Source organism: Dipteris shenzhenensis, chromosome 18 (assembly GCF_047967505.1).
Source record: "Dipteris shenzhenensis isolate YYH24624 ecotype China chromosome 18, Dip_SZ_1.0, whole genome shotgun sequence".
Taxonomy (NCBI): domain Eukaryota; kingdom Viridiplantae; phylum Streptophyta; class Polypodiopsida; order Gleicheniales; family Dipteridaceae; genus Dipteris; species Dipteris shenzhenensis.
Window position 1 is genome coordinate 48,783,853 of NC_141613.1, and position 27,483 is coordinate 48,811,335.

General features: G+C 45.2%; 1 protein-coding gene across 2 annotated transcripts in view; it reads left to right on the forward strand.

Annotated features, from left to right (window-relative positions):
• LOC147891349 (sec34-like family protein) overlaps positions 1-27,483 on the forward strand; it is a 156,211-nt gene that overhangs the window by 19,562 nt on the left and 109,166 nt on the right. For both annotated transcript variants that reach the window (XM_087389550.1, XM_087389551.1), the window contains exons 5-11: positions 3,340-3,384; positions 3,478-3,552; positions 3,933-4,028; positions 11,413-11,490; positions 22,031-22,116; positions 22,281-22,347; positions 23,071-23,133. In XM_087389550.1, coding sequence (XP_087245676.1) covers positions 3,340-3,384; positions 3,478-3,552; positions 3,933-4,028; positions 11,413-11,490; positions 22,031-22,116; positions 22,281-22,347; positions 23,071-23,133 — 510 coding nt within the window. The remainder of the gene's footprint in view (positions 1-3,339; positions 3,385-3,477; positions 3,553-3,932; positions 4,029-11,412; positions 11,491-22,030; positions 22,117-22,280; positions 22,348-23,070; positions 23,134-27,483) is intronic.

A 27,483-nucleotide genomic window follows, 5' to 3' on the forward strand; every position in this document is an offset into this window, starting at 1 on the left:
CCTCCTCAGGATGTGATGATTCAGCAAAAGAGAATCTCAGAGATAGGCGTAGCATCATACGGAGGAATAAGCTTGACGCCTGCCACGCCAAAATAGAGCAACGACGAAATGTTTTTCCAAGTGAAGTCCAGAATTGCGAAGGGCAGAGACAGTACGGAGCGCTTACATTTGGATCGTAGGTAGACACTGGTTCACACGCAGGCGTAAACCAGAGCAAGATGCTACCTGTTGGTTGCTGAGATAATCAAATTCCCTACGCATAATAAGGCCAACCCATCATGGGAGGTTATTGACGCGAATGAAGTACTGTTTTAGCTCTTTTGGTGAACATTAGGTTGCTGGCATTTCTTGTGAGCGGAGAATTACCCCAGCGATCAAGGAATTGCACGATGGCCTAGGAGTAGAGCTACGCTATCGTCCAAGGCATGTGTCGACACATCGGATGATATTGTCGTCCACCCCCCTTGTGTCTTTGACGGAAGATTCCTACGTGACTTTGTGATCCTGAGCGAGATTTTGTGTAGGTTACCAAGCGAAGGTTCCGTACAGCGCTGGAACTTCCACACATTTTGCTACCAGGTAGCAGGTGACGTGGCCCTGACATGTGGCAGACAAGCAGAGCCTGCTGACGTGGAGTAGGCCTGACATGTGGCAGATAGACTAGCAGGTGATGTGGCACAGTCAGAACAGCTTGCTGATGTGGCAACTAGCTTTGCTGATGCTGACATGGCAAACCAGTCCATCTAACTAGAACAGTTTGGTTAGTGTAACCAAAACAGTCTAGTTAGTTTGGTTAGTGTAACCAGACAGCAGCCGGTTACCTTCCCAAAAAAAAGAGGGAGGGTTTCACCTATCAGTTTTTCGCTTGTCAGAGGCAGTATTGACCTGTCAAAAAAACAGCAAAAAGACAGAGAAAATCAAAGTAAAAAAAATGCATGCCTTTTGAGTAGACAAAGGGTAACCGGATGCATTCTCAATGCTTTTTGCAATAGCCAGAAAAGGGGCAACATAGCAGTTGATGCTCAAGCAACCTTGTGGTTTATGCCTTGTGGTGATAGCCAGCTACTGGCACAAGTTTGTGGGTGCAAAACACCTCTTGTTGAGGTATTTTCATTTTGAATACAAAGGCTGAGTGCATTGGTCACACACACTTTGTGTGAGTTTGCAAATCTCAGATCGAGTTTGCAGAGATGGCTTCACAGCATCATGCCTAGTCATCCCATGAGGGAATTGCAGAGACTGCCCAGGATAGGCAGGAAGAGGGTATTCAATCTAACAAAGAGAGCTTCTACAGAGGACTACTTGCTCAGTTGGTAGAGGCAAGAAATGATTTTTTTGTTTTGTAGACTGTTACAACCTCTTGCAGAGGAAAGGACAGAGAAAGCTCCCTCTGGAGCAACTCAGAAGGAGTTTGACAAGAAGAGATCCCTGAGTACAGCTCCTATTCTTCCTTCAGATGATGCATGCAGGAAGACTAAGAAGCCTCTTTATGAGGATGGCAAAAAGAGAAACCATAAGGCATAGAAGACATCATGCATGCAGCCACTGTGGCAAGCTTAATGCACATGCAGAATCCTATCACATGCCTTCTCTTTTTGCCAGGACAGCAGAGAATGAAAAGCCAGCCACACCTTAGTCTGAGAAAAAGGAGTTTCCCAAGGCTCAAAAGAGGGAATTTCAGCCTCAAAAGCTGAGGGGGAACTGAGCAAAGAAAGCCTTTAAAGGCAAACCTCAATTTTCCCCAAAGTAGATAGCTATATTCCGCAAGGAGGGGAAATGTTTTAGGTGTGGAAAAGAGAGGCACGTGGCTGCCCAGGGCCCTGAGAAACCTTTCGGGTTCTAAGGAGCAAAGAAAAGCCACTAGGACAACAAAAGCCATCGGTGGGAGGAACTCCGACGTTCTGGGCATCTAGAGGAAAGAGAGTTGCTGCTTTCATGGGGCAAGATAAGAGACCAGGAGGCGCTCATATTGTTTGATCCAGGGGCTACATACAATTTCACCTCATAAGATTTAGCCCTGAGGCTGGGAATAAAGACGGAAGAGTTGGGCAAGGCCCTTGATGCTGACCAGATGTTCCATGGGGACCCTGTGCCTGCTACTCCCTTGATTGGGAAGCTCCGTCTTCATGTACATAGTTATGTTGATCAGGAGGATTTCTTCATTTCCCCAATCAAACATCATGACGTAGTTTTGGGAATGCCTTGGTTTCATCGCAAGGCAGTGAAAGAGTGCTTGAGTTTGCACATAGGGTAAAGGCGCAATGTGTTGTTGCCAGAAATAGAGGGGAGACTATCCCCATTGTATCTAATGTTTCAGTTGGAAAAGAAATAAAGTCTGCAGTTTCAGCATACATGGTTTTGATTAAAGAAAGAGATGTTGAAATGCATGCTGAAATGAATGAGGCAGATAAAGATAAATTTCAGTCTCTTGTAAACTTTAAAGATTGTTTTGCAGATGCTTTGCCAGGGGAGTTACCCTCTGAGAGACCTGAAGATCATTGCATAGAACTTATTCTTGGGAGTGAGCCACCTAATAGGCCCCCTAATCTGGTAGCAATGTATTTAGAAGCATGGGAATGTACTCTTAAGTGTGCAATGCTTTTCTTTCTTCAACCCGAAAATGTCCAAAATATTTCAAATTCAGACAATTTTGAAAACACTGCCCCTTCAATTTGAATTCTTCATGCTCTTACACACAGCCCATGCGTAAATCGACGACCAAAACGAAACACACAAAATAGATGCCCTCTCCACAATCTGCCCTCTTGATAATGCTACCAATTAGCTCTCAAACACTAACACCCACCCCGCCCCCCTGCGAAACACCCCCAACAACTACTAGTTTCATAGACCCTTTGGTCTTTTGAAGTCTTTAATAAACTTTCTTTAATTCTCTCTCTACACATTGGTGTGGCCCAATTTCAACTCTGTAGTTTTGCCTCAGGGAAAGAGGAGAGGTCTCCTTGTCAGTATCAATTTTAGCTGTCTGCATCCTTGTAGTACTAAAGCATGTAGGTATCTATACAATTGTTGTTCATGAATGTATGGCTGTTAGATAGGCAATGTGAAAAAGGACTCTGGTTTGATAATATGCCTTGCATTAACTGTGCTGGGTAAATTAGTTATGTTTCTCTGTAGTGCATATGTGCCTTAATCTACCAGCATCATGTTATCTTTTACATTATATAGCTGGATATTTATGGTCAAGGTGAAGAGAGTAGTATATTAAGCCCTCTGATTGTCATTCATGCATAATTTTAGTCAAAATATAAATCAGTAAATGCTGAACGAGATCTCAAAATCCTGTGGTATTAACTTCAAGTAGTTTTCGTTTTGCAGTTTTACAAGTGGTTTACAGACCTAGAGTCAGCTATGAAGTATGAGGTCAGTAGATGTGGATAATGTCAGATTGTGAATATATTCCTGGACTTTTGTATGTCAATGCTGCGGAAAAGAATGATAGTATGTTGAAAACAGACGGAGGAGAAATATCGGCAATACGTGAACAATTTAACTGAGCACTCGCAGACTTGTGACGAAATTCTTGGTCAAGTAAGGATGGTTCCTCTTTCATTGATTGACCATGTTAAAATGGGCAAACTGTTTTGTTGCAGACTCTAGATTAATGGGAAAGCCTAAAAAATTTGTTCGCTAGAAGTTGCTTTGGCTTGTATTGAGCTAGAGGCGGTAGATGTTTTTTGGGGTTTTGTTTTGAAACTATCGAATGTATCTCTTGTAGGAATGTGTGCACAAAAGCTAATGCACTAAATAAGTAAATGATTGGTGTTGCCATTATGGCATGTCTACTTCTCAACAAACATGGTCATGACATTAATGATGGCTTTCAATTATTGATTAATAAATTCTCTCTTGTCTGCATTTTAATCTTCAAATTTGAAGATAATCTTGATAGTTGTGGTTGAACCTTGCAGCTCGATAGCACCTTGGCTTTGTTCGATGATCTGCAAGCACAGCATCAAGCTGTGGCGACAAAAACAAAGAGTTTGCATGATGCGTGTGAAAGATTGGTATGCTGATAATTAAAGAGCCTACTTTATGCTGTTTTTTGTTGAATGAAATTGTTCCAAAATATCGAATGACATTGACATCAAAAGGCTTAAGATTTCTCTGTGAGAGAACTGTCTACATTAAAACTCGGTTCATCCAATTTTCTTCAAAATGAAATTATGCAAACCAAGGCTCACTGTCTCATGCAAGACTAGCATACTTGCCTGCACAGCATTGTTTATACTTGCATGGAATGTGAAGGCGGAGAGACAGAATGGGGGGGTGAAAACAGGTGGAGAGAGGGAGGTGGGAGAGGAAGATGGCAAGGTTGTGATAATATTCAAATTCAAAAAGCGATGTCTCAACACAAGATTCAGGATAAAATTTAACCTTTGACAACCACATCAAAAAATATCTAGCACCACCACTATTAATTGGAGTCATCCGAATTAGTAGTAAGCAATTTGGCTATAGACTTCATTGCACAATAAAGTTAGTCAAAAGCAGTGTTTGTATCGACTAGAAATCACCCACGATACTAAGCAGCAAAACGAAGAACCTCCCCACTCCCCCACACCCTGCCTGCCCCTTGAAATAGTCTTCTATCACGTATGAAACAGAGGTGAGAGAAGAATTTAAAGGCTTAGATAACTCATGCAGAGCATTAAAAATCCGTGGTAATATACCACTCAAAAAGTTTGAGTAAATGAAAAACCTTATAAGAACCAGGACTATGGATGGATATACAACCTCATTGCTGTGATGGTCAGAAAGGACAACCTCTCCACTCTGAGGAATATTGCCCTTTTGGCCAAAGCAGACCTAGAAGATCCCTGCATCCTCTAGCAAATAGCCATCAAAGTGTGTACAATATCTATCAAGATACTGGCCAAGGTATGAGCTGGCTGGATCTAGGTGCTATCAATAGCCTTTGTGCATCTAGATCTCCAAATGTGCCGGGCAATGATGCTCACTACAATCTCCCAGAAAGTGTCGACGATGCATGTGTGGGTTTGTATTGAGAGATAGGGACGGCATGAAGTCGACAAAACTGTTCACAATGGTGCCGAACTGTGATAGCCCAGGAGGAGTCCAGATTCTAATAAAATACCTGATGTTTGCCTATCTGCACTCTCAAAGGCAGTGTTGAGTAGACTCATTAGCTGATAAGCACCGAGGACAAGGGGGATCAGCTTCAAAAATATTCCTCCATTGATTTACTGCAATCCCTCCATGAACAGAAAGCCAAAAGATTTGACTTTTCTATTCATGAGGGATTAGCCGCCTCCAAAACGATGTTTGAATCTCCGAGGTGACCTGAAAGGTCTCCCAATGGTGAGATATGGAATCTCTCACAGTAATCTGATTTTTTTTGGCGTTACTATAAAGTCAAAGAAAGAAGCCTAGAAGGCGAAGGATCACCATTGGTCAATGTCATGATACAAATATTGCTATACGCCGATAGTCAACATTGGGAAGACCAAGGTTATGGTCTTCAACACCTCACATGCAGTGCTTCGTCGACTCAATTTCCCCTATCGAGATGACCCAGTGGAGATAGTGCAGTCCTACAAATATTTGGGAGCTATCTTCACAGGAGCCCTTTTCACTATGACACACGTAGCCCATGCACGACTCACACGGGGGTTGGTGGCTTTGGCACGATTGGAGAGACAGTGCTTCCAGGCACACTTTTAGAATTGACCGATGAAGTACTGGCTCTTCGATACGCTAGTGCGACTGACTGCCATGTATGCAACACCCTTCTGGGGCTGTGATCTTCCGATAGCAGAGTGAAGGAGATTTGAGCAGCTACAGGTGACTACGGGATCTAGGATGATTCAGAGCAAGCCCTTAATTCCTCATGAGATAGTATAGGTAGAGTTCGCCATGACACCAGTACAAACTGATGCCATAGTCTTGACCCTGACATTCATTGATAGACTCTGGGACCTACCCCACTGGAGACTACCGAGGCTGGCCCTGGAGACATCCAGAAGATTAGCTGAGAGTAGGGCGGACACATGGTATGCACGTATATCCACATGGTTGTTGGAGATATCATAGTCAAAGAGTGTGTTAGTGTGTAGTACTAGGTGATCTAGTACTAGGTTATGTGTGTGAGTCTTGTGTGAGTGCCATGTGTCATCATGGGACTTATCCCATATGCACTAGGTGCTAGAATGTGTGAGAGTAGCCTATATAAAGGCTTGTACATCACTTGTCATGAAACACTTGATGAATGAATGAAAGCCTTCTTCATTTGAGCATTATTTCCTCACACCCTAACTCTCTCTCTGTCTCTCTCCCTTCACCATGTTTCTAACATGATATCAAAACCACCTTCCATAGCTGCCACATCACCCTTGCCCTAACCCTAATTTCGTCTATGCTGCCTCCTCCTCTCAGCCGTCTCATTTCCGCCTCTATTCACCTCTCCTTGCAGCCATTTGCTTCTGCTTTTGCCACCACAGCTTGCTGCCTCTATTCGCCTCTTCCTTTCAGCTGTTTGCACCCGTTTTGATGCCTTCATTTGAGCCATTTCAGAGCTCTAGGTGCTCGACGGCCTGTTACTTGGTTGGTCTGCACAGTTTTCAACACGTGTGAGCACGTGTGCAGGTTTTCATCGCTGAAAATCAGCTTTTCTGAGTTGCTGCAGCAGAGCCGACACCTTGTGTGCATTTTTGGCAGAAGTTCTCGAGGCCTTTTTGAGCTATTCTGAGGCAGCTACTGCATTTTTGAGGCCCACTTTTGCATTTTGGAGCTGTCTTGCTGAGCTGGAGCATCTGCAGCTTTCGCCTAGCCATCTACATCAACCGTACGCTCCTGCCCAACTGTCTGTACAGCGCCATACCAGTTTTGCACTACCACCTCGTTTCTGCTGCACCACCGTACGGATCTACCGTACGATTGTACGACCAGCCCTCTGATTTGCCTGTCGTACGACTTGCCCATACAGTTCATGCTTTGGTGCTGCTGCTCATGACGTTTTGGAGGTGCTGACTTCGCCTCTACTCCAGCCCACGACTTGCTCTGTGCAGATTTCGGACCTCTAACTGCCCCGAAGCCCTAAAAGTCGGATTTTGTAATATCTGCCCCGATCTTCCAAGTTTTTTAGGGCTTTTATGATTTGAGGGCTCCTAAGTGTTGCAAGAACACTCTCCTGCAAGAAAATTTGAAAAGCCCCAAATTTTTCCAAACCCTAATCTTCTGCTAAACCCTAATTTTCAAAATTTAGGGCATTTCTGTTTTTTGCATCCCCTGATCTGTATTGAAGTCTCCTGCATGTAGACATATGAGGATTTCTCAAAATTCATGTAATTTCATTACTATCTTGTACATTCATTTGGGCATTTAGCTCCTTTGGGCATAATTGCTCAAATTTGAAGATCTTCTTCACATTCGGTGCCTCTACGATCAGCACATTGAGAGTCATGACATGATCTCCCTTGGTAGCTGCTCCTATGGACTTCATCAACACATCATTCGAGGCCATCCTCGCCTGGTTCTTCACTGACATATCTCTTCGCATCAGGTTTGGACTTGCTCTTTGCAGTATTGTGGTGGAAGGGGGATCAGTCTACTCTTGCGTGTTGGGTCTCACACCTCTTTGCTCTGAAGGGGGGTGTTGGAGATATCATAGTCAAAGAGTGTAGTACTAGGTGATCTAGTACTAGTTTATGTGTGTGAGTCTTGTGTGAGTGCCACGTGTCATCATGGGACTTATTCCATATGCACTAGGTGCTAGAATGTTTGTGAGTAGCCTATATAAAGGCTTGTACTTCACTTGTCATGAAACACTTGATGAATGAATGAAAGCCTTCTTCATTTCTTCATTTGAGCATTATTTCCTCACACCCTCTCTCTCTCTTTCTCTCTCTCTCCCCCTTCACCATGTTTCTAACAATGGTTTGCCAGACACGGGATGCAGATGGACAAGCTCCCTCTTTTTCAGTATAGCATGGATGCACTCCCTGAGTCGATCCCGCGAGATGATATTAACCGTATCATATGGTTAGATCTCCTCCATCTCCACACGCCTTGGACTTGGGGGGGAGATCAGGAGCCCCCCACCAAGACCCAGTAACCAGTTCTACCGCGACCACTTCCTGAGCATCTCAGAGGAGGGATTCATCATTAGACCCTAGTATCTCGAATATTGAGGAGTCTCACATGCACTGAGGATTGCTATTGGTGGGCAGATGCGGGTTTCATCGCATCAGCTGAGGATTGAGATATGGAGAGCAACACGTATATCCAGAGAGCAGTGGATTTGCATCCCATGCACACTAGGAGTGATTGAGACAGAGGAGCACTTTCTTTGCGCGTGCCCAACCTACTACGAGATCCGGGGCCGATACCACTGTCTCTATCAGGATGGGAGTGGCTTTGGCCCACTATCACGATTGACCCACTTTCATGATCAGGTCTGCATTGGGCTCTATTTGCTTGAGATGCATTGACACAAGGAGACCCTGCTACGATAGATCAGAGAGCAGCAGGAGGCGATCAAACCATAGGATACAGGGGCTGACTAGACACTGCGGCGAGTCACAGATTTCTATGTTTTCGAGTCAGCTCTAGGACATAGTGGGGTGGAGGAGGAGCTAGCTGATATGCAGACAGTTTGGATTACTGAGAGAGGGTTGCAGAGGCCCCTCGCGATACGGAGAGCGACTAGAGCACCCTCTATTGAGGTCCGACCTATTACAGCTTTCCTTAGAGGAGACTGTCAGAGATGAGGGGTCACTCTGAACATAGCTCAGCGGGTTTAGAGATCGAGGAGACCACGTCCCCGTCCGCCACCACAACATGAGACAACCCGATAGACGCAGACAGGAGACATTTTCACCGCTCATAGACGAGCCACCACAGTGCCAGGTTTCGGATTCTGAGCTCCAGCTCTCAGCCTACTTCAAATAGCACATGGTATGTTTTGTACTTGATTTTGCTTATCTATTGAGTTTTTTTATTTCAGCAGAGTACTCAGCAAGGGTCTTAGTGCACCCTTTGCTCCAGCCCTCTGTGGCTTGTATGAGTTCTTTTCCTTTTGGTGTATTTTGCACTTTGTCCCATAAGCCCGCAAGGCCTTCCGCGGACGTTAATATATCTTTCTTTAGCTGAAGAAGTCTCCTCATGGTGGTGAGGCATGCTCAGCAGGTGCTATGCGTGTGGAAAGAGAGGGCGTTTGGCCAAGGATTGTCGGTCCAAGGCCTCCAAGGCCAAGGACAAAGCTAAGGACCCTCCAACCAGTTTGGTGCCTCCAAGGCAACAGCTATTGCCCAGGAACACCGGATTGCACCAGCCTTGTAACAATGAGGAACGTCTTCCCCCATGTGTCACAGGGAGACCTGAGGGTGTGCGGGAGGGAGAGCGGGCTGATTGCAGCTCCTATCATTTGAAAGTTTGATAGGTGAGGCAAGACTATGGAGCTATGGACTAGATATGTTCAAAGCTCATTGCTTAGATGTCGTAGAGACTCTGGACCCGGTGTATTTTGGAGTTCATTGCTCGGGGTTCTTGATCTCTAGAGGATATTGGGCGTGGTGTGTTGCACAACTCATCATTCCCGTTTGGGAACTCAGTGCAGACTAGTTTAGGAAATCAAAGTCCAGGAAATCTCATTTGTTGTTCAAGGTAGCATTCTGCTTCGAGGAGCTAGGCTATTAGGTGCTCTCTACGCGGTGAATCTAGTATTTGTAGTGCTGGAGGGTCCATGTACATCTTCATTGGCTTGCTTCTTGAGATCATTTGTACACCATGAGTTGCAGAGAGGGTGTTAGGTTTATGGCATCTCATGTGTAGTGAGAGGGGGCTTATTTGTGGGTGTGCCCGCTCAGAGACAGGAGTAGAATTCTTGATTCGTCGTTTGGGGATTGATTCCAACTGGATTTAAAGTTTTTCCCATGACATAGGGCCATCCGCCAGACTAGAGAAGCCTGATAGGGTTGCTAAACCTGGTCGGGTATATCTAGCCGGGTAACCCTGGTCGGCTCACCCAGGTTGGTTGACTTGGGTCGGGTCAACCGACCTGGACGGGTCGTCTGACTGACCCTGGGTGGGTTGGTACAACCCTTGGGTCAGCCAGTGTACTGCCCTATAAAAAGGGCCCTCCTTCCCTATCACTGGGCGCCACGTGGAGCATCTCTTCTCTGTTGTCTTCCTCAAGCAGAGGATTGTTTTACTAGAATACACAGTTACTACTGCCTCATTTCCGTGTCAATTTCTCCCTCCCCCTCTCTCTCTCCCCCTCTCTTCTTGTACACAGCATTGACGTTCCATTTGTCCTGTTCCAGGGTAATGAATTCAACCCACACACCTGACAGAGAACAGATGCACAGATCACACTCACTAGCAACTCCTCTATTTTCAAACCTGGGGTGCAATTGACCGGTGTTACAGTGGTGCTTGTCAGATGTTGAGTAGCAGCCAAGAGGGCACGACGGATTACTCATCCAGATAGCAGACAACCACCCATTACGGGCTTCTTACCTACACTGCCTAGTTTGCCATTGGGTGTATCTTGACGTTTTGTATGCCTATTGTATTGTATTGGATTAGACTGCGTCTCCACATGAGGATGATGATGCCAGGATGGCTGTATATAATTATGGTGGACATGTACTATGATATCATTGACTATGTCTACACAGTTTTCTAGCATGGGTTAGGATGCTCGCTTAGTAGCTCCACCCTCTTGCTCATTGTATCAGGTTTTTCTTCAGTCTCATAGACCCATCGGTCTTTAGCAAACTTTAATAAACCTTATTTCTTTCTTTCTCTTTCTCTCTCTCTCTCTCTCTCTCTATATATATATATATATTCTATATACTTCTGCACATGCACTACTTTCACACAATTTGTTTATAGCTACATATGTTGACCAGTCACATCCATTTGGCATATCTCGTGTCAATGTTACATCCTTTCCATTATTTGTGTTGGAGCAAGTTGTTCTCATGGCAATAGTTTTCATTATATGCTATAGGAAGATGTTCAAATGGCAATAGTTGCCTTGATTATATGGCTTACAACTTGAGATTCCCTTGAACATGCATCGTCAGTACAACATGAGTACAATAAGCGGGCTAGTATGGCAACTTTTAATCTTAGACCTTTAGAATGATAAGGCAATGATACCAACGTCCAAACATGAATTTCGTAATGACACAACCACTACCAAAGATTGGAAATTCTTCCCTCTTTAAATGTTTAGCTTACAATGGTAGCTTAATTTTGAATATAATGAGAAAGGAAAAGGAAGCGTTGCTATAATACATTTGTGAAAATTATTCCGATTTTTTATGTTTGTCAACATTTTTCACTAGAGTCAGTTGTGAGTTTTTTTTCAAATTATGGGTATATTGTAATCTACTGTGCTTTTATGTTGGGTGATGGTGGCAGGTGATGGAGAAAGACAGATTGATGGAATTTGCAGATGCTCTACGGAGTAAACTCAACTATTTCGATGAATTGGAGAATGTAAGGTGTCTTTTGTTTGTACATTCAAGCTGAATCCTCATTTCTTGTTTATGAATGTGAGGCCCTTTGGTTTTAGACATTTTTCTTAATAAATGCATGTTCTCTATTAAACTGAATGTGTGTCCAAACATTTAGGCAATGGTTTTGTAGTATTATTGCAAAAGTACCAGCAAGTTTATATTGTTGGAGTTGGCTTAGATTCAAGCTTGATTTTCACAGTTGGGCTACGGTCAGGCTAGGGCAAAAGCTAGTCTAGGCTTATGAGAGAGAAAGAAAGAAAGAAAGAAAGAAAGAAAGTTTATTAAAGTCTTCGGGAGACCGTGAAGGTCTATGAGACTAAAGATAACTGATACAATGAGCATAACGGTGGCGGTCTCAAAACGGGCCAGCCAACCGTTTCTACAAAAAAGAGGTTATGAAGGACGGTGTGTCTAGTCTTGATACAAAAATATGTGTCTACCTCCAGATGATACAGAAAAGAAGGGGGGGGCACCAAAAATGGGGCAAAGGGGGGAGATACAGTATATATGTGCGAGTGGTGATCGTCAGAGACCAATCATAGAGGGGCCGTCAAATGGGAGGCCGGGAAAAACCCTGCGATAGATGATTGGCCTCTGACGTCACGCGGCCTAGTCGAGCTTGGTCGTCGGGGGCGGCGGGTGACCTTGTGGATGAGGGCAACGGTAACCCCGTTGGGGCGGGCAGAGAGTAGAGACGAGATGTCATGGACCCGGATGTGTAGGTCTGTCCGCTGGCGCAGTTGTCGTGGCTCTGGCTCTCGCTCACGTCCACGTTGTCGACTAGACTGAGGAGAGGTATCCTGTGACTGGAAGAAATCAGTGATAGGCCGCTAGGTGTCCTCACGCTGTGTGTGCTGCTCGTGTCGCCGTGCTCGGAGAGAGGTATCTCAGTGGCGAGTCATCTCATGTAAGAAAGCGGCTAGGCATCGCTGATCCGGGAACTGCAGCATGTGTGGGAGGGGGCCGAATCCGTCACGGAAGAGGCAGTGGTACCGGCCTCGAATGGCATAATAGATAGGACATCTGAAAGCAAAGTGCTCCTCCGACTCGATCTCCTGCAAGTCGCAAAGTGGGCAAAGGCGGCCCTCTCGTGGGATACCCTCTGCGCGTCCGCTCTCGATCCGTAATCGGTGTGACGAGATCCTAAACTGACCGAGGGAGATCCGGAGCGCATGTGGTAGATGAAGCTGTGTGTAAGCCGGAGGTGTGATGAAGCCCTCCTGTGAGATCTGGAGGCAGTGTCGGCGGTAGAAGTCGAGCTTCACAGGAAGCTCGGAGTGAAGAAACCATGCCCGCCAGGTGTGGAGCTGGAGCAGATCCGCTCAAATGAGCCGGTTGACCTCCTGGTCAGTGGGGGAGAGGGGAGATGGTGGAGCGTCGAGGCTGTACTGAAAAGGAGGCAACCGGTCTAGGCCCAGTCGGGTGAACCAACTGGAAAGACGACTATACCAGCATCGCTGGTCCCCATCAACGGATAAGGCCATAGAGGAGGATAGGGCTAGCCAAGGTAGGCGGAGCGACCGTCGACGGAGGAGCTGAAATCCCCGACTCTGTGGAGAAAGAAGGGCGAGAGAGAAAGCAGGAGAGCTCTAGGAGCAAATCACAATTGCAGCCAAGTTTTGGAAAGTTGGCAGTTACACAAAGGATAAGCTAGCACACCATAGCAGAAGATTCAATCGGTCTAGATTCAGAAGCTGGAATGAATAGACCAATAGGTAAGGTATGGGAGGGCCTTACAAAAAAAAGTCCTAGAACACTTTGCATCATGGTGCTGAGTTTCTACACAAATCAAAACCCTAGTTTTTCGGTAATTTTTATATAATAATATAACTTAAGAACCTGATATTTTAGTGCAATGCAATTCAAGAATGCCGCATAGGACCATATGATAAAAAATGGACTTGTTACCTCTTGTAAAAGGATTCTAAAACTCCTATTTGTGACTCTAATCTCTTCTACCAAAAGCTTGGTTTTCAAACACCCTGGACGCAAATATTTTTCTCATATTTTTCTCACACCCATGTGCCTTTAGAACGTGCACATTTGAGGGGCAAGTTTGAATACCCATGAGGCTAAACACAAGTCTTTTTTGGTTCCCTAGCCTTTTTTAGTAAAGTAGATTTAGAATACCCATGAATAGGTGGCCTGAATATATATGTATATCTGTATGTTTCGAACTATAAATATACACACAGACGTGCACGTGCGCACGCACACACTTATTTTTTGTAAAATGCGCGCACGCGCACACATAGAGACATGCATGCATGTACCCACACCCACATCCACACCCACACCCACACCCCCACACACTTTTTTTTTTTTTGGGGTGAAAACCTTTTTTGGATTATATTACAAAGTAACTATCCCAAAATGGGATATCCAAACTAGAAAGCTGAAAAATACATCAACAATACATCTGCTACGGGACTTCTATGATGAGTGTACTAGTCACTCCACACGGATGATGCATTGATATCTGCATGGACTCGCGCGCTCTCCTAGACCATATCATCATTGTTGCTAGTGGTTTAAGTTTATAGCAGCAAACTTGATAGTTTGCTGTTTTAAGAGGAGGGTATGTCACGGGGACGTGAAGTTATGAACCATGACTGGGGGCTAGCCCAAGGGAAGCCATACTTCCCAGAAGTCCCTAGGTGCACACACTAGGCCTATTTGCTAGGGGCAAGGCAAGGTTTAGAGGGGTCTAATTGTTGGGCCCAAGGAGAAACCAATGTTTCATTGGTTAGTAGGGGTTAGGACTTTAATGTGAGGGGCAAACCAATGTTCCATTGGTTTGTGTGGGTTAGAGCATTATCGAGGGGGCCACGTGGCAGCCCCTCATGCACACCTACCCCCCTTGCTCTCCTTCCACCTTGGTTTTGATGAAGGTATGGGTTTTTTTCAACGCAGCTTCTCTCTCTCTCCCTTTTAGCACGCATCCCGAGGTTCTCTCTCCAAGGCTTCCGTACGGCTGTATGGAAGCATTACTCATGGATTGTAAGGGCTGTATGGAATCCTCTTTGCTGGCTGTACGGAAGAGGCACACATCCCAAGGCTGATTGCACGGAGCTTTCATCGCTGCTGTACCTGCTGTATGGGCTGTTTCATGACTCCCAAGGCAGGCTATACGGACGTTAATTTGCTGCTGTGCAGGATTCCACTGCTGCTTGTACAGGCGCCATTAATGCTGCTGCTGTACGGATAGATTGCATGCCTGACTGCACACATTTCGAGGTCAATCTTCTGGCTGTACGAACGTTTATTTGTTGGCTGTACAGACATCATTAATGCTGCTGCTGCACGGATTCCAAAGGCTGCTGTACGGACGTTTATTTCCTGTTGTACGGCCCCTTTCCCTTGCTGTATGGCCTGCTCACCTTCTCTCTCCTGCCCGTGATCCTCCTGCTCTCTTCTATCTCTGATTCCAGCCCGTTATCCCTCTCTTCCTTCCCCTCTCCAAGCTTCCATTTCCTCCTGTTAGCCTCCACATTGGATCTATTGCCGATGGAGGTTTTCTGGACTGGATTGGAGCTCCTCAGAGCTGATCTGGAGCTGGATTGAAGTTGTTTGAGGCTGGTTTGAGTTCTCCTGTTGCTATCCCTTTCATGTGCTCGCATTTGGTGATTTTTGGAAGCCTGTTGTTGCTCCGTTTGTTGTTTGGAGCTTCCTCTGGACCTTATAGGCTTAAGCAGACACTCAGTTACAGAGGGTGTGCCTAGGAGAATGCCAGAGGGGCAGTGTATTGCATTTTGGAAGCCTTGAGGCTGCTTGAGCATTTTGGGAAGTGTATGGATGCCTGGTCATTAACAGTTGGTTATAGTCTTTGTGGAATGCTTGGATACCTTTACAGTTGGTCATGGACAAATGGTGAATGCCTTAGCTTTGCCTTGGCACTTGGGTACTAGTGTGTGCACTAGGATGGAATGCAGGTTATAGCCAAGGTTTGGCTTGGACAGTGGAAATAGCCCGTGGGGTAGAGCACAAGGATGAGCCCTTGCTATTTGTACAAATCTCATTCTTAAAGAAAGAAATAAATACCGGAAGGGGCGCCAAGAGTTTGGCGCCAGTGTGGTGTCTTGTACTTGGTTTCATTGAGCAGGGGCACTCTAGCCTCCATCCAGTTATTTCTCCAGTTGTTTCTAAGTGGTATTGTTTAAAGTGAAGTGGTTGGAAATGATGCAATGTGGCTGTGAATAATGAATATGCAATGCAAGTTATGGTCTAGTGCCCTTTAGGAAATTGAAGGCCGGTTACACTGAGTATTAATCTATGCTAACAGAATCATAATCATAAAGAAAACAAAAAAGTCAACTACAACAACTGCAGAGTGGGCCATATCAATCAATTAATCTATCCAGGTGTTGGGACGAAACCAAAGCTTGGTACAGTGATGGCTCTCTGGTGGGCTGCGAAGATGTCTCGTATCTGCGTGTATTGAGCTGTCTCACGTTGCGGTGGGGGACGTGGTCTCCTCACTCTTTGGACTCTCTGGGCTACGTCTAGGGTGACCCTTGGTCTCTGTCGGTCTCCCCTGAGGAAAGCTATGATAGGTCAGCAGATTTCAATAGAGTGTATCCTAGGGGCTCTCTGTCGCACATGTGGTCTCTGCGCCCCTCTCTTGGCGGTACTGTGCTGGCTGCTCATCCAGACTGCTCTTATGTCGGCTAGCTCCTCCTCCTCCACTCCCCTATGTCCGGGGGTTGACTCAAATGTATAGAAGTCTATGACGTGTCATTGTGCTTGGTCACCCTCTATGTCCTGTAGTGGTTTGACCATCCCGTGCTGCTCTGTGATCTATCATAGAAGCGTCTCCTTATGTTGTCGCATCTCCATCAGATAAAGCCCGATACAGACCTGGTCATGGAAATGGATCAATTGTGACAAAGGACCGAAGCCACTCCTCTCTAGGTAGAGATAGTGGTAGCCTCCCCGAATCTCGTAGTAGGCTGGACAAACACAAAGAAAATGCTCCTCTGTCTCAACCGCACCCAACGTACATAGTGTGCAAACCCGCTGCTCTCTGGGTATACCCGTTGCTCTCCCTGCCTCGATCCTCAGCTGGTGGGACGAAACCCGCATCTGACCAATGGCAATCCTTGGTGCATGGGAGACTCCTCTATCCTTGAGATACTGTGGTCCGATAATGAATCCCTCCTCTGATACTCTCAAGAAGTGGTCGCGATAAAATTGGGTCTTCGTGGGGAGCTCCCGGTCCTCTGCCCAAGTCCGGGATGTGTGAAGTTGGAGGAGGTCTAACCGAATGATACGGCTGATCTCATCTCGCGGGATTGACTCAAGAGGTGCATCCATGCTGTACTGAAAGGGGGGAAGCGTGTCCATCTAGATACCATGCGTGGCAAGCCGCCATGTGGATATGCGTGCATACCATGTGTCTGCCCCGCTCTCTGCGAGACGTCTGGATGACTCTAGGGCCAACCTCGGAAGTCTCCAATGGGGTAAGTCCCAGACTTTGTGGATGAAAGTCATTGTCTGAAAGATGGCATCAACCTGGAGAGGTGTCATGGTGAACTCTGCTTGTACTATTTCATGTGGAACTGAGGACTTACATCGGATCATCTTGGATCCCATCGTCACTTGTAGCCGCTCGAATCTCCTCTAGTATGTCCTCAGAAGATCGCACCCCCAGAAAGGTGATGCATACATGATAGTCGGCCGCACTAGTGTGTCGAAAAGCCAACCCTTCGTCAGTGGATCCTGGAAGTGCGCGTGGAAACACTGCTGCTCTAGTCTAGCCAAAGCACTGCGCCCTCGTGTGAGTCGTGCCTAGGCTGCATGTTTCATCGTGGAGATGGGTCCTGTGAAGACTACTCCCAAATATGTGTATGAGTGCACTATGTCCACTGGTTCACCACGATAGGTGAAAGTAAGTCAGTTAGTCATTGCTCGTGAGGTGTTGAAGATCATAACCTTAGTTTTCCCAAGGTTGTTCGTCAGATCTCTCTCTCTGCAAAACTCCTCTAAAGCCTCCAGATCTCTCTGCAGCCCTTCCGCTGAAGAGGATATAAGGACTATATCATCAGCATATAACAATATCTGTATGAGGAGATCCCCTAGTAATGAGCCCTTGCCACCTAGGCGATCTATGAAAGATGTGATCTCATCAATGTAGAGTCTAAAAAGAGTCGGTGAGAGAGGGCAGCCCCGCTTCACCCCAATGGTGCTCTTGACCCAATCCGATAGACCGCCTGGGGCATGGACCCTGCCTCTGACTAACTCATATAAGCTCATCACACCCTAAATCAACATCTCTGGGATCTGCATCTCCTATAGTCTCCTGATTATGCGAGATCGTGGAACAGTGTTGAAGGCCTTTCGAAAGTCTACGACGCATGTGTAGACTCTTTGATGTCTGGACCTCGCGTCCTCAATGATAGCCCTTAGAGTGAAAATGTGGTCTAGAGTAGAGTGTTGCCTCCTGAATCCTGCCTGCCCTAGTGCTTGTTGCCCCCGTGCCTGTGTATGATTGCTGATCTCTCTCTCTAGTACCTATCCATAGATCTTGGCTAGTGTGTGGCCAATCATGAGGGTGCAATAGTTCTCGGTGTCCATGAGGTCTCCTGCTTTGTGTATCGGTACGATAGTAGTGGTGCTCCATGCTGGTGGGAAGCCATGACAAACTGCAAGGTTAAACATATGTGCAAGGATCGGTGCTAGGACCTCCTGCCCATGTGCGAAGTCCTTCGTGATCTTGTGCTTTCTGGTTGTGGAGCCGGTGAAGTGCAGCCCGCACATTCTGCGTAGTGAATAGATGATAGGTAGTGGGCCTGGGCATAGTGGACATTTTTGGCGGTGTTTGCCTCGGGACATGCCTCAGGACATCATATAAGGAGCATGCATAGGTGTGCCACACGCCTGGATCAGTGATGGGGATGGGTGGCTTCCCCTCTGCGAGGAATCCCCACCCAGTGGTTGGGTCTCCTCTGTGAAATGATCTGATGATCTCATTCGTCCTATGTGTGAGGAAGGCTCGTCTCTTGCGGCGTGTCAACCGCTAAAAGATCCTGTGTGCCTCATGTGACGTCAATTGACCCAAGGCTCGCTACAGTGTGAGTTGGGCTCGCATCTCTCTCCACTTATCATCAAACCAGGGGTTTTGAGGCATCTTCCCATCTCGTCCCCGTGAAGTTCGGGTCGTAGGAAAGGATCTGGTGGCAGCATCCTGTATCATTGTGACAAGGGTGGCAGAGGCGTGGGCGAGGTCTAAATTAGCCTCCAATAAGGCCGGAAGCTCTCTGGCTAAGTGACACACATACATTGGATCAAGGGCACGGTCAAAGTGGATCTGTGTATGGGTAGCGGTAGGAACTCTCCCTGTGCCTGGTGTAGAGCAAGATACAAAGCGCTGTGATACCACTATTGGGTGCGAGGAGCAATGGAATAGAGATGGAATGTTTGCAAATGGATGATGAAGAAAGTACAACAGTGGTCACTATATGACCCCAAAGTCAACTAGTTGACTAGGACTAGGACCGGATATCCTAACTAGCCTACAAGAGTTGGGGCTTGGGCCGTGCTAAGGGGAGGGCTGTTTTGGGGTGAGGGGGTTTACACAAGGAAAAAGGGGTCCCAGGGGGCTGATGTGATTTGACTATTAAAGAAGAAAATGGGAGCAGGGTGGGATCAATGATGGGGGCTTATAGCCCCTTATGCTTGCCAAGGCAATCAATGGGAATGGAGAGGCTCCAAGGGGGGAGGCTGAGCATGGATTGAAGGGTTGAAGAGGAGGGATGGGGAAAGGCAGTTGCGTGTTTGCCTATGGGTGACAGCTAATGGGTCAAAGGGAAGACTTGGGTGGGCAAAAAGCCCATGACGGGCTGTGAGAGGGCGCAAGGTTGGAGAGCGAAAAGGGGCAAGGTAGAGGGGAGCCAAAGTTGGGAGAGGAAGGGGGGTGTCGAGGGCAAGGAGGGGAGCAAGGGGCAGTGATAAGCATGCTTATTTTTTTCACAGTAAGATAATTTATTCCATTCAAAAGAAACTTACGAGAGGTGGGCAAGTGAGAACGCTCCCCGTGGCCTCTACAATATGAATAAACCACCATGGGGTGGTCTATAATGCCACATCATCCCAGGTAGAGTAACATGAAAAAACAAACAACAATCCTAGGTCCTCATGAATGCTATAATCTCTCCCGAGCGGTTCCATAGGTTTCAATGAATCTCTCCTAGTGACGCTATAGTAAAAACGAGATATCAAATGGGAGCCAATATATAAACAATGGATGCATGTCTGCCAACAATGACTTCAACACACCTCGAACACCATTTCTACCATAAAGTAATGCAAGAAATCAACTCTGAATCTGAGCTCAGTCATGGGTCGTGAGCTGGGATGGGAAGTAAGAATAAATCCTGAGGCTCCATGGTGCTAAGTCCATAGGTCCGCGTCTGTGAAACATGCTAGATGGAACAATTAGATCAAATCATGCAAATTCCATAAGATAGACTAACGGGCAATGACACTTACGTTTCTTCTTTTAGTTTTAGAGCCCCATCTCAATAGATGGATCTAGATGCCACATGTACAATAATTAAGGCCTTTCTTTGATGCACCCTTCTACCCCTTCTTGGGATACACTATTAATCCATTTGTCCCTAGGCACATTTTTTCACAACTAGGTGCACCAAGGTCTTTGGCCTTAGATCCATCTAGCCTGTGCCATTCACCCTCATTGATGACCTTGGCATTAAAACCTTTTGACCGTATACATAAAGCGCAACACAAATAAATGTCATTTCTGTAAAGGATAATGTTGATTGACCCTTATAAGCCATTCTATCTTGGTTGGAGCATATCTTTCCTTCCCTCTTTAGGCATTGATGATGAAATGTGAAGATGCTCTCCGCATCTGGAACATGGATTCCTAAGGCGCTTTCGGTGGAGGTAAACCATGCTATGGAACTAACAATGTGGGTATCTTCAGATCGTGTACTTGCATTATCATCGAAAGTTGGTTTGACACTCTCCGTTTGACGATCCATTTCAAGATGATCCCCACTGCTCATTCCCAACTTAGTCCTTATTGTCTCAGACACAACAATCCAAAAATGGATGGTAAATCTAGTTCCTGTTTGAGGCTATGGATTTGGGTAATCCATGTAGACGAAATAGATGATGAATAAAAAAATCTGCTACTTGTGGAGCACTAACAGACTCCCTAGCTGGAATGAAGTAAGCCATCTTGGTAAGACGGTCAACCACCACAAGAATAGAATCACATCACCTTGTGTTGTAGGTAGATCAACTATAAAATCCATGGAAATGCTTTCCCAGCTGTGCGATGGCATCTCCAAGGGCTATAAAAGGCCAGGTGGCTTGCCTTACTCACTTGACATGAAAAACACCTTGTCACATATTCAGGAATCTGCTTTTTCATCTTTGGCCAAAAGATATCTTGTTTCACGAGGTCATATGCCTTCTCGACACCTGGATGTTCCGCAATAGGCTATCATGGCATGTCGAATGACCCTCTGCCTGATATCATTTTCACTAGGTACCACTACCTTGCGATTACGTTTTAGCCATTATCCCCGGTATATCTATTACTCCAGGTTCAATCACTTATGTCAAAGGCTCTAGGCAAACTTGTAAATTTTCGAGTCTTACTTTTCTCGGTCTTTAGAGTACTCGTCTTTAGAGTACTCTCTGATACCTTGAAACTCATATTATACATAATGCTTGACAATATATCACTCAAAGAATGCACAATGCCGCAAGGCATATGCCCACAAATAAGCATGTGACCCATGATGAATCATGGTTGGTTAGCACAAAACCATTCCATATGACATAAAAAGTGTGCAAATGATGTACTTATGATGAAAATCATGCTTGCTGGTCTAAGGAACCTGAGACCCTATCCCTATCGGGTAAATTTTATCCTAATGTTCATGAATGATGACTTGGTTTCACAATAAATAAAAAAGAGAATACTAAGCATTTGAAAAAGGTGTTGTGAGCAGCAGTTTATGCCAAGAAGGCAAATTGTGGATTTTCCACCAAAGAGGTAAAAAAGTTATGGCATATTATGAGGTGGATTTGAATGGGGGCGACGATATGGAAGAGGAGCACAATTACATCTTAGATTATCAAGTTTTAAGTGACAGTTAAGATAATGCTGAAGTATATATTTGATAGCATATTAATTCAAGGGGAAACTTATGATTGAACAAATGCTAATAATTGTAGTGGTGTGGGAGCTGCATTTATCTAGGATAACTGGCTACTCGTTTTCCAAAAGGTTTTTAATTTCAAAACATCCATGTAAGGAATTTTCATGCCTGTCAAAACCAAGAAAACATCAGAGCAGTGTGCTCCTTATTCTATGCCATTTGTTGATTGCATATTTTGTATATTGACATCACATTTGTATGCCACCTATGTCAGGGTTATCATCTTCTTGCTTTTCTCTGTTAGGTTAGATTGGAAATGTCCAACTTGTGATCTGCTGCATGAATCTGCAGTTAGTACTGACACTTCATTGGGCAATGTATGATCAGATAGCGACACAATTCTATGCTCCTACAATGAGTGTTGCAAGTGGGCATTTCCTTCCGTTATTGAAACGGCTCGATGAGTGCATATCGTAAGTAGAAGAATGCACTGAGAGGCTGTGGTTGGAAATCTTTTGCATTTGATATGATTTTCGATAGTTAAGGTTGTTATTATAGTAAAAGTACATTTTCCAGCATTCCTTTAATTCCCTCTAGCATTTTAATTTGATATAGGAGATGATATTGGTATTGGTAGGTACGTTGGCAATAATCCACAATATGCAGATTCAGCTGTCTACCTTGTAAAGTTCAGGCAACTGCAGGTAAAAAAGCTGTACTTACTTTTCTGAGTCCTCCATAGCCTTTCCCCTATTCAGGGTTCTTGCACATGGATGGCACAGCTGCATGCAATGTCTTCAAAAATTTCACCTGGATGGCCTTTAAGTCGTGATCTTAAGGGTCTCTCGACAAGAATAATGGCAGATTTTGCAATATGCTGGAGCATCTGAAGTTGAAGGAAAGAATGTGTGAGTAAGCTTGTTTTATGTACATGTACATGGATGCTGACAGTTGTGCCAAAGAATCATTTCAAGTGAAGGAGGTCAATGCTCATGCAAAACGCTTGCACTTTACTGTTTTGGGCACAGAAACTCCAAGGAGTTCACTAGAGATATGTCAAAATTGACGGTTCAGGGATCACTGCCACAGAAATTGACGAAGCTTTGCAGAAACTGTGCAAGATTAATAATATTTAGTGACATGAAAATAACACCACGATTCCTGATCATGCAATGCTGTTGATTTACGGCATCTACAGTAGCTTTCTATATCACTGTGAAGACTGTTCATGGATTGCAAACTGCGACTGCCATGAGAACTAGCTTACCTTCCTGTCGATGGTTATTTGCTCATGACCTTTAATTGGATCCTTTCTAAATAGGTTGAATACCTTAAACATGGATTGGTGTAGCTGAACAATGCTGAAAGTTTGGTCTTTATGACTCTCTTTAGCATAAAGTGCTTATACAAAATCTGTTGTGGAACAGTCTCGTTCCTTGGGAATGGTGAGAACACATGTACTTGGGGTGCTCAAAGTGGCTTCACTGCAGGTATGCAAAAACTAGAGTGTGATCGTTACTATTTGGGCAAAAGATTGTATTTATGGATATTTTGATCTGCAGATGGATGCATTTCCTTTTAAATACAGATGTTCTGTAGGAAAATGAAATTTGTGGACCATGACAACTGCTTGTCTAATTTATTGTGGGATCTGTGATGTTATTCTTTTTACGATTGTGTGTGGTGATTTTAGCTATGGTATTTTAAGTAGTTTTGTGGCTATGCATAAAGCCTTAAATTCTGAAACTTTCTTTGTTGGGATTATGAGCATCATAGATAGGATAATGCCCTCATGGATTGTAAAAGAGTCCAGATTAAGAATCTGACTTCAATGAAGGACTAGGGTTCCTGAGAGGATGTGGCAATAATAAATTTTCGCACAGTAAATGCGGCACTATGCCATGTCTTGCTCTAGGACTCCATCTACTTCCAAGGTGTAGGGGTTTCTACAAAACCCATTGTTTCTTGATATTTTAAAGTTGTTGCTTTTCAAGCTCTCTCTGACGTTCTGTGTTCTTTTCCCGCTCCTATAAACTTTACGAGTGGTATCGGATCTTCTCTCCCAGGCTAGTCCTGCGCACACACATGCACCTATAAATCCTTGGAGGTGATCTGGAGGCACACCAACAACTACGAGAAGTTTCATCACGGGAACTTTCTCTGCACTGGAGGCACATAGCTTGCAATCACATGGGAACACTTATGCAGCTCAGGGCAGCAAGGATGCAGCTTGAAAACAGCGTGACATGTACTCCAAAAATGATTTGCAGTGTTTTCGATTCCAACAATTCAAAGGGCTACAAAAACCTGCATGCATAATCACGGAGCTACTCTTTTTCTTGGGGGGGTGGCACAAATCAGTGTGAGTGTGTTTTGACTAGCAAAAACTGTTGAAAGTGTCTGTTTAGTCTGCACGCATTGAAGTACAACATAAAAATGGAAAAAAGTCACTTCAAAATGGGATTAAATGTGCAAAACACAGCATTCTTGCACTGTGGTTCACAGTTTTTTTTTTGAGTTCAAACAGTCTTTCACTTTCAACAGCAAAATTTTCCCTGTGGATGCAATTTGTACACATTGAGGTCTTTTTATGCATTTGTGACAGTTTTTGACAGCATATTGAGTCTTCGGACAGCCAACCCACATCTGGGTTTTTAATCTTTTACAAAGGTACTACTGTTATGTTCACAGCAGTAGTATTTTGGGGATCGCATGTGTTTGTAGGCACTGCCTTTAGATAACATGCCTCGTGGGAGCAAAGTTGAGTAGCACCTAGAAACTATCCTGTATGGAAGTCTACAATGAAGATACCATTCAAAATTCAAATGTTTGTGGAAGATTGTTGAAAGCGTATCCACAAAGATACTCGCAGATGCCAAGAAAATAGAAGAATGAAATGCAAAAGATGGACAAGTATTGTCTATTTTGACTGCAAATATTAGATTCTCTCTCATTACTCACTGAATGAGTAGAGAGACTTTAGCACAAGCATGGAAGATATTGTAGGGTAACTTGGAGGTGAACAATGGAGGAAGAGTATTGCAGCTCAAAGGACAGCTTCATTCTTTGAGGATGAGAGAGGGAGATTGACTCTCCACTCATCTCACGAAGCTTAAGAACATCACCAAGCAATTGGGAGCTATTGGTGAGAAGATGGAGGATAAGAACTTTATGCCTATCACTTTGAATTCTTTTGCACCATCATACAAAAGCTTTGTCTCTAGCTTCATCATGGTAGTTCAACCTTCATATTAGGAAGGGTTGCGGAAAAATTTGGTTGTCCAACTAGCCCTTTTACAGACAACCTAGCGAATCTTTGAAATAGGGCTAGTAGCCTAGACATGTAGCGAATGCCTTGCTCCGTGAATACATAGAAGACACATGTAGGCCATGTGTCACCAAGCTGTAAAGATTCCAAGCAAAATACATAGAAGACGATTCCCAACGGGGAAGCTCCAACTTGGCTTCGGTCAAAGACACTTGACCTCGGTAAGGGAGACTTGGCTTAGGCCAAGAGGGTTGACTTTAGTCAACCAAGACAATGCATCCTCGGTTGGTGGAGAGACTTGGCCATGATTAAGCCCCTTGACTGTTGGTCAAAGCCCTTCATTATGACCAAGAGGGTTGGCCCTGGTCAACCAGAGAAGTTTATGTGTGTTATGCGCCCACATGTGTTTAGTGGGGACGCTCACAGTGACTAGGATTAGTCTAAAGTTTTATTTGCATGCAAGCGCTAACAATTAATGGGTGCCATGGTGGTGGACTTCATTGATTTGTTGCAGGTACCAAGACGGTTAAAAGGTACCAAGAGGGATAAAATGCCCTATTTTAAGGGAGGACAAAGGCTGCCTACAAGGGGACTCTACATCAGCATGTGACCTTGAGTTAGAAGCCTCCACAGCTGCAAACCAGCATAGGAAAAAGCCCTTTCTGAAGAGGGTTCTCTTCAAGCATAGAGGAATAATAATTGAGCGATGGAAGGTTGGGGGCGATACAAGCTTCTGTTGCTTCTTTTGGTGTGAGATACTTTAGATAATCACAAGTGTTGAAGGAATATATTTGATACTTCATCGAAGGGTACAAAGGCACCAGTGGGATAACGGAGAAGCAGACGAGATGTTTAACGAATTGTCTTGCGATCCTTTTACGTTCAACACGCTTCAATAAAGACTTTGTACCCACGTAGAGGATTGGTGTTGATCGCGATCTATCTATCTATTCAGCTTGCAATGCTTGTTTTGGCTTGGCGATGAATGCAATGCAATACTTTGCCCACATTGTATAGAGAGTGGCTGTGTTATCAACGGAGAACATCAGCGTTCTATGCCCATCACGGATGATCACCCAACATCTCCTTGTGTAGGATATGATACCTGCTGCACTTGGGAAGATCGTCGTTGATGGTTGTAGGATTGTGAATCTTGCTCTTGATTCCACCTACACATTTGCCTCGGAAGTTGCTTGTCCAAATACTTTCTTTGTTGTGAGCCAAAGAATTGGAAGCATAAACTCTCACCCTGAGCTAAATAATCAAATTTCTACGCTTCCCGAAGGTTGGGCAGACGAAGAAATGAGCGTGAGAGGGAGCGCCATTGCAAAGAACACCATGGTGAGTGCATGTTCGACACTGACTCCACCTCCTGTCGATCACATAACGTGCATATGCGTCTCTCCTTGGGTATCCCCTCAGCTCGCCCGCTCTCAATACGGAGTCAGTGTGATGAAACTTGAAATTGCCCGATAGAGATCCTCAGTGAGTGTGGCAGGTGGATCCGAGTGTACTCTGGTGGGACAATGAAACCCTCCTCAGAGATGTGCAGACAATGGTCTCTATAGAAATTGAGCTTCACTGGAAGCTCCCTCGGCTCCAACCAGGTCCTGAATGTGTGTAATTGTAGTAGTGTTTGAGGGGCGGGGTTCCTATCCTTCCGGAGGTGTTACCGGAGGCCAAAGGCCACTGGTGTGAGAAGCATGAGTTGTGCAATGCTCTAATGCAATGGATCGTGCAGAGCGCACCGTGCAGTAGTGTGCGAGTGTCGTATGCTATACTGCAATGAACGACGACGTAAGAGTGCACTATGCTAAGTGACAATCACCGGTGAACTCCACAACATAAGCAAAATAAGAAAATCCTACACTGGTGAACAATCCCCATATCCGGAAGAGACAAGAGAGATGAGAAAGTGACCGAATTGGCCAATGTACATATCACTGGACGTATCCCCAGGTCACAAGTCGCAAGTCACAAGAATACACAAGTCGCAAATCACCAGAATACACAGGTCTATCCCCATAGTAGACAAAGGGTACACACAAATCTCTCACATTCGCTCCTTGGCGAGCTCGTAGCTCTAGCCTCTATCTCTCCTCACTCTCCTCCCTCTCGCTCCCGTGCCAAGTGCCGAATGCTGAATGCCGCCCCTTTCTCTCTCCCTTCTCCTTCATCTTCATCCCCCGCCTTGGAGGGTCCCTTCTTCGCTGAGAATTCCCCCTCTTTCTTCCCATTGGTCATCCTCTTATCTCCTTAGCTGTTGAGGATAGCCGTTGCGCCGCTGGCTCTCTTGATGGCTTCGGCGACTTCCTGACTCCCTGACTCGCCAGCCTGATGGTGTAAATTCTCCATGTGCAGGTGAGCTGGTTCACCGCACCTCTTGATGGCTTCGGCGACTTCCTGACTCCCTGACTCGCCAGCCTGATGGTGTAAATTCTCCATGTGCAGGTGAGCTGGTTCACCGCACCTCTGCACCACTGTATCACTGAACCACTGTGTAACATAAATACTCCTGACTGCTCCATGTGCTAAGCTCACTCTCCATGTGCGCAGCTCTTGATGAGATCAC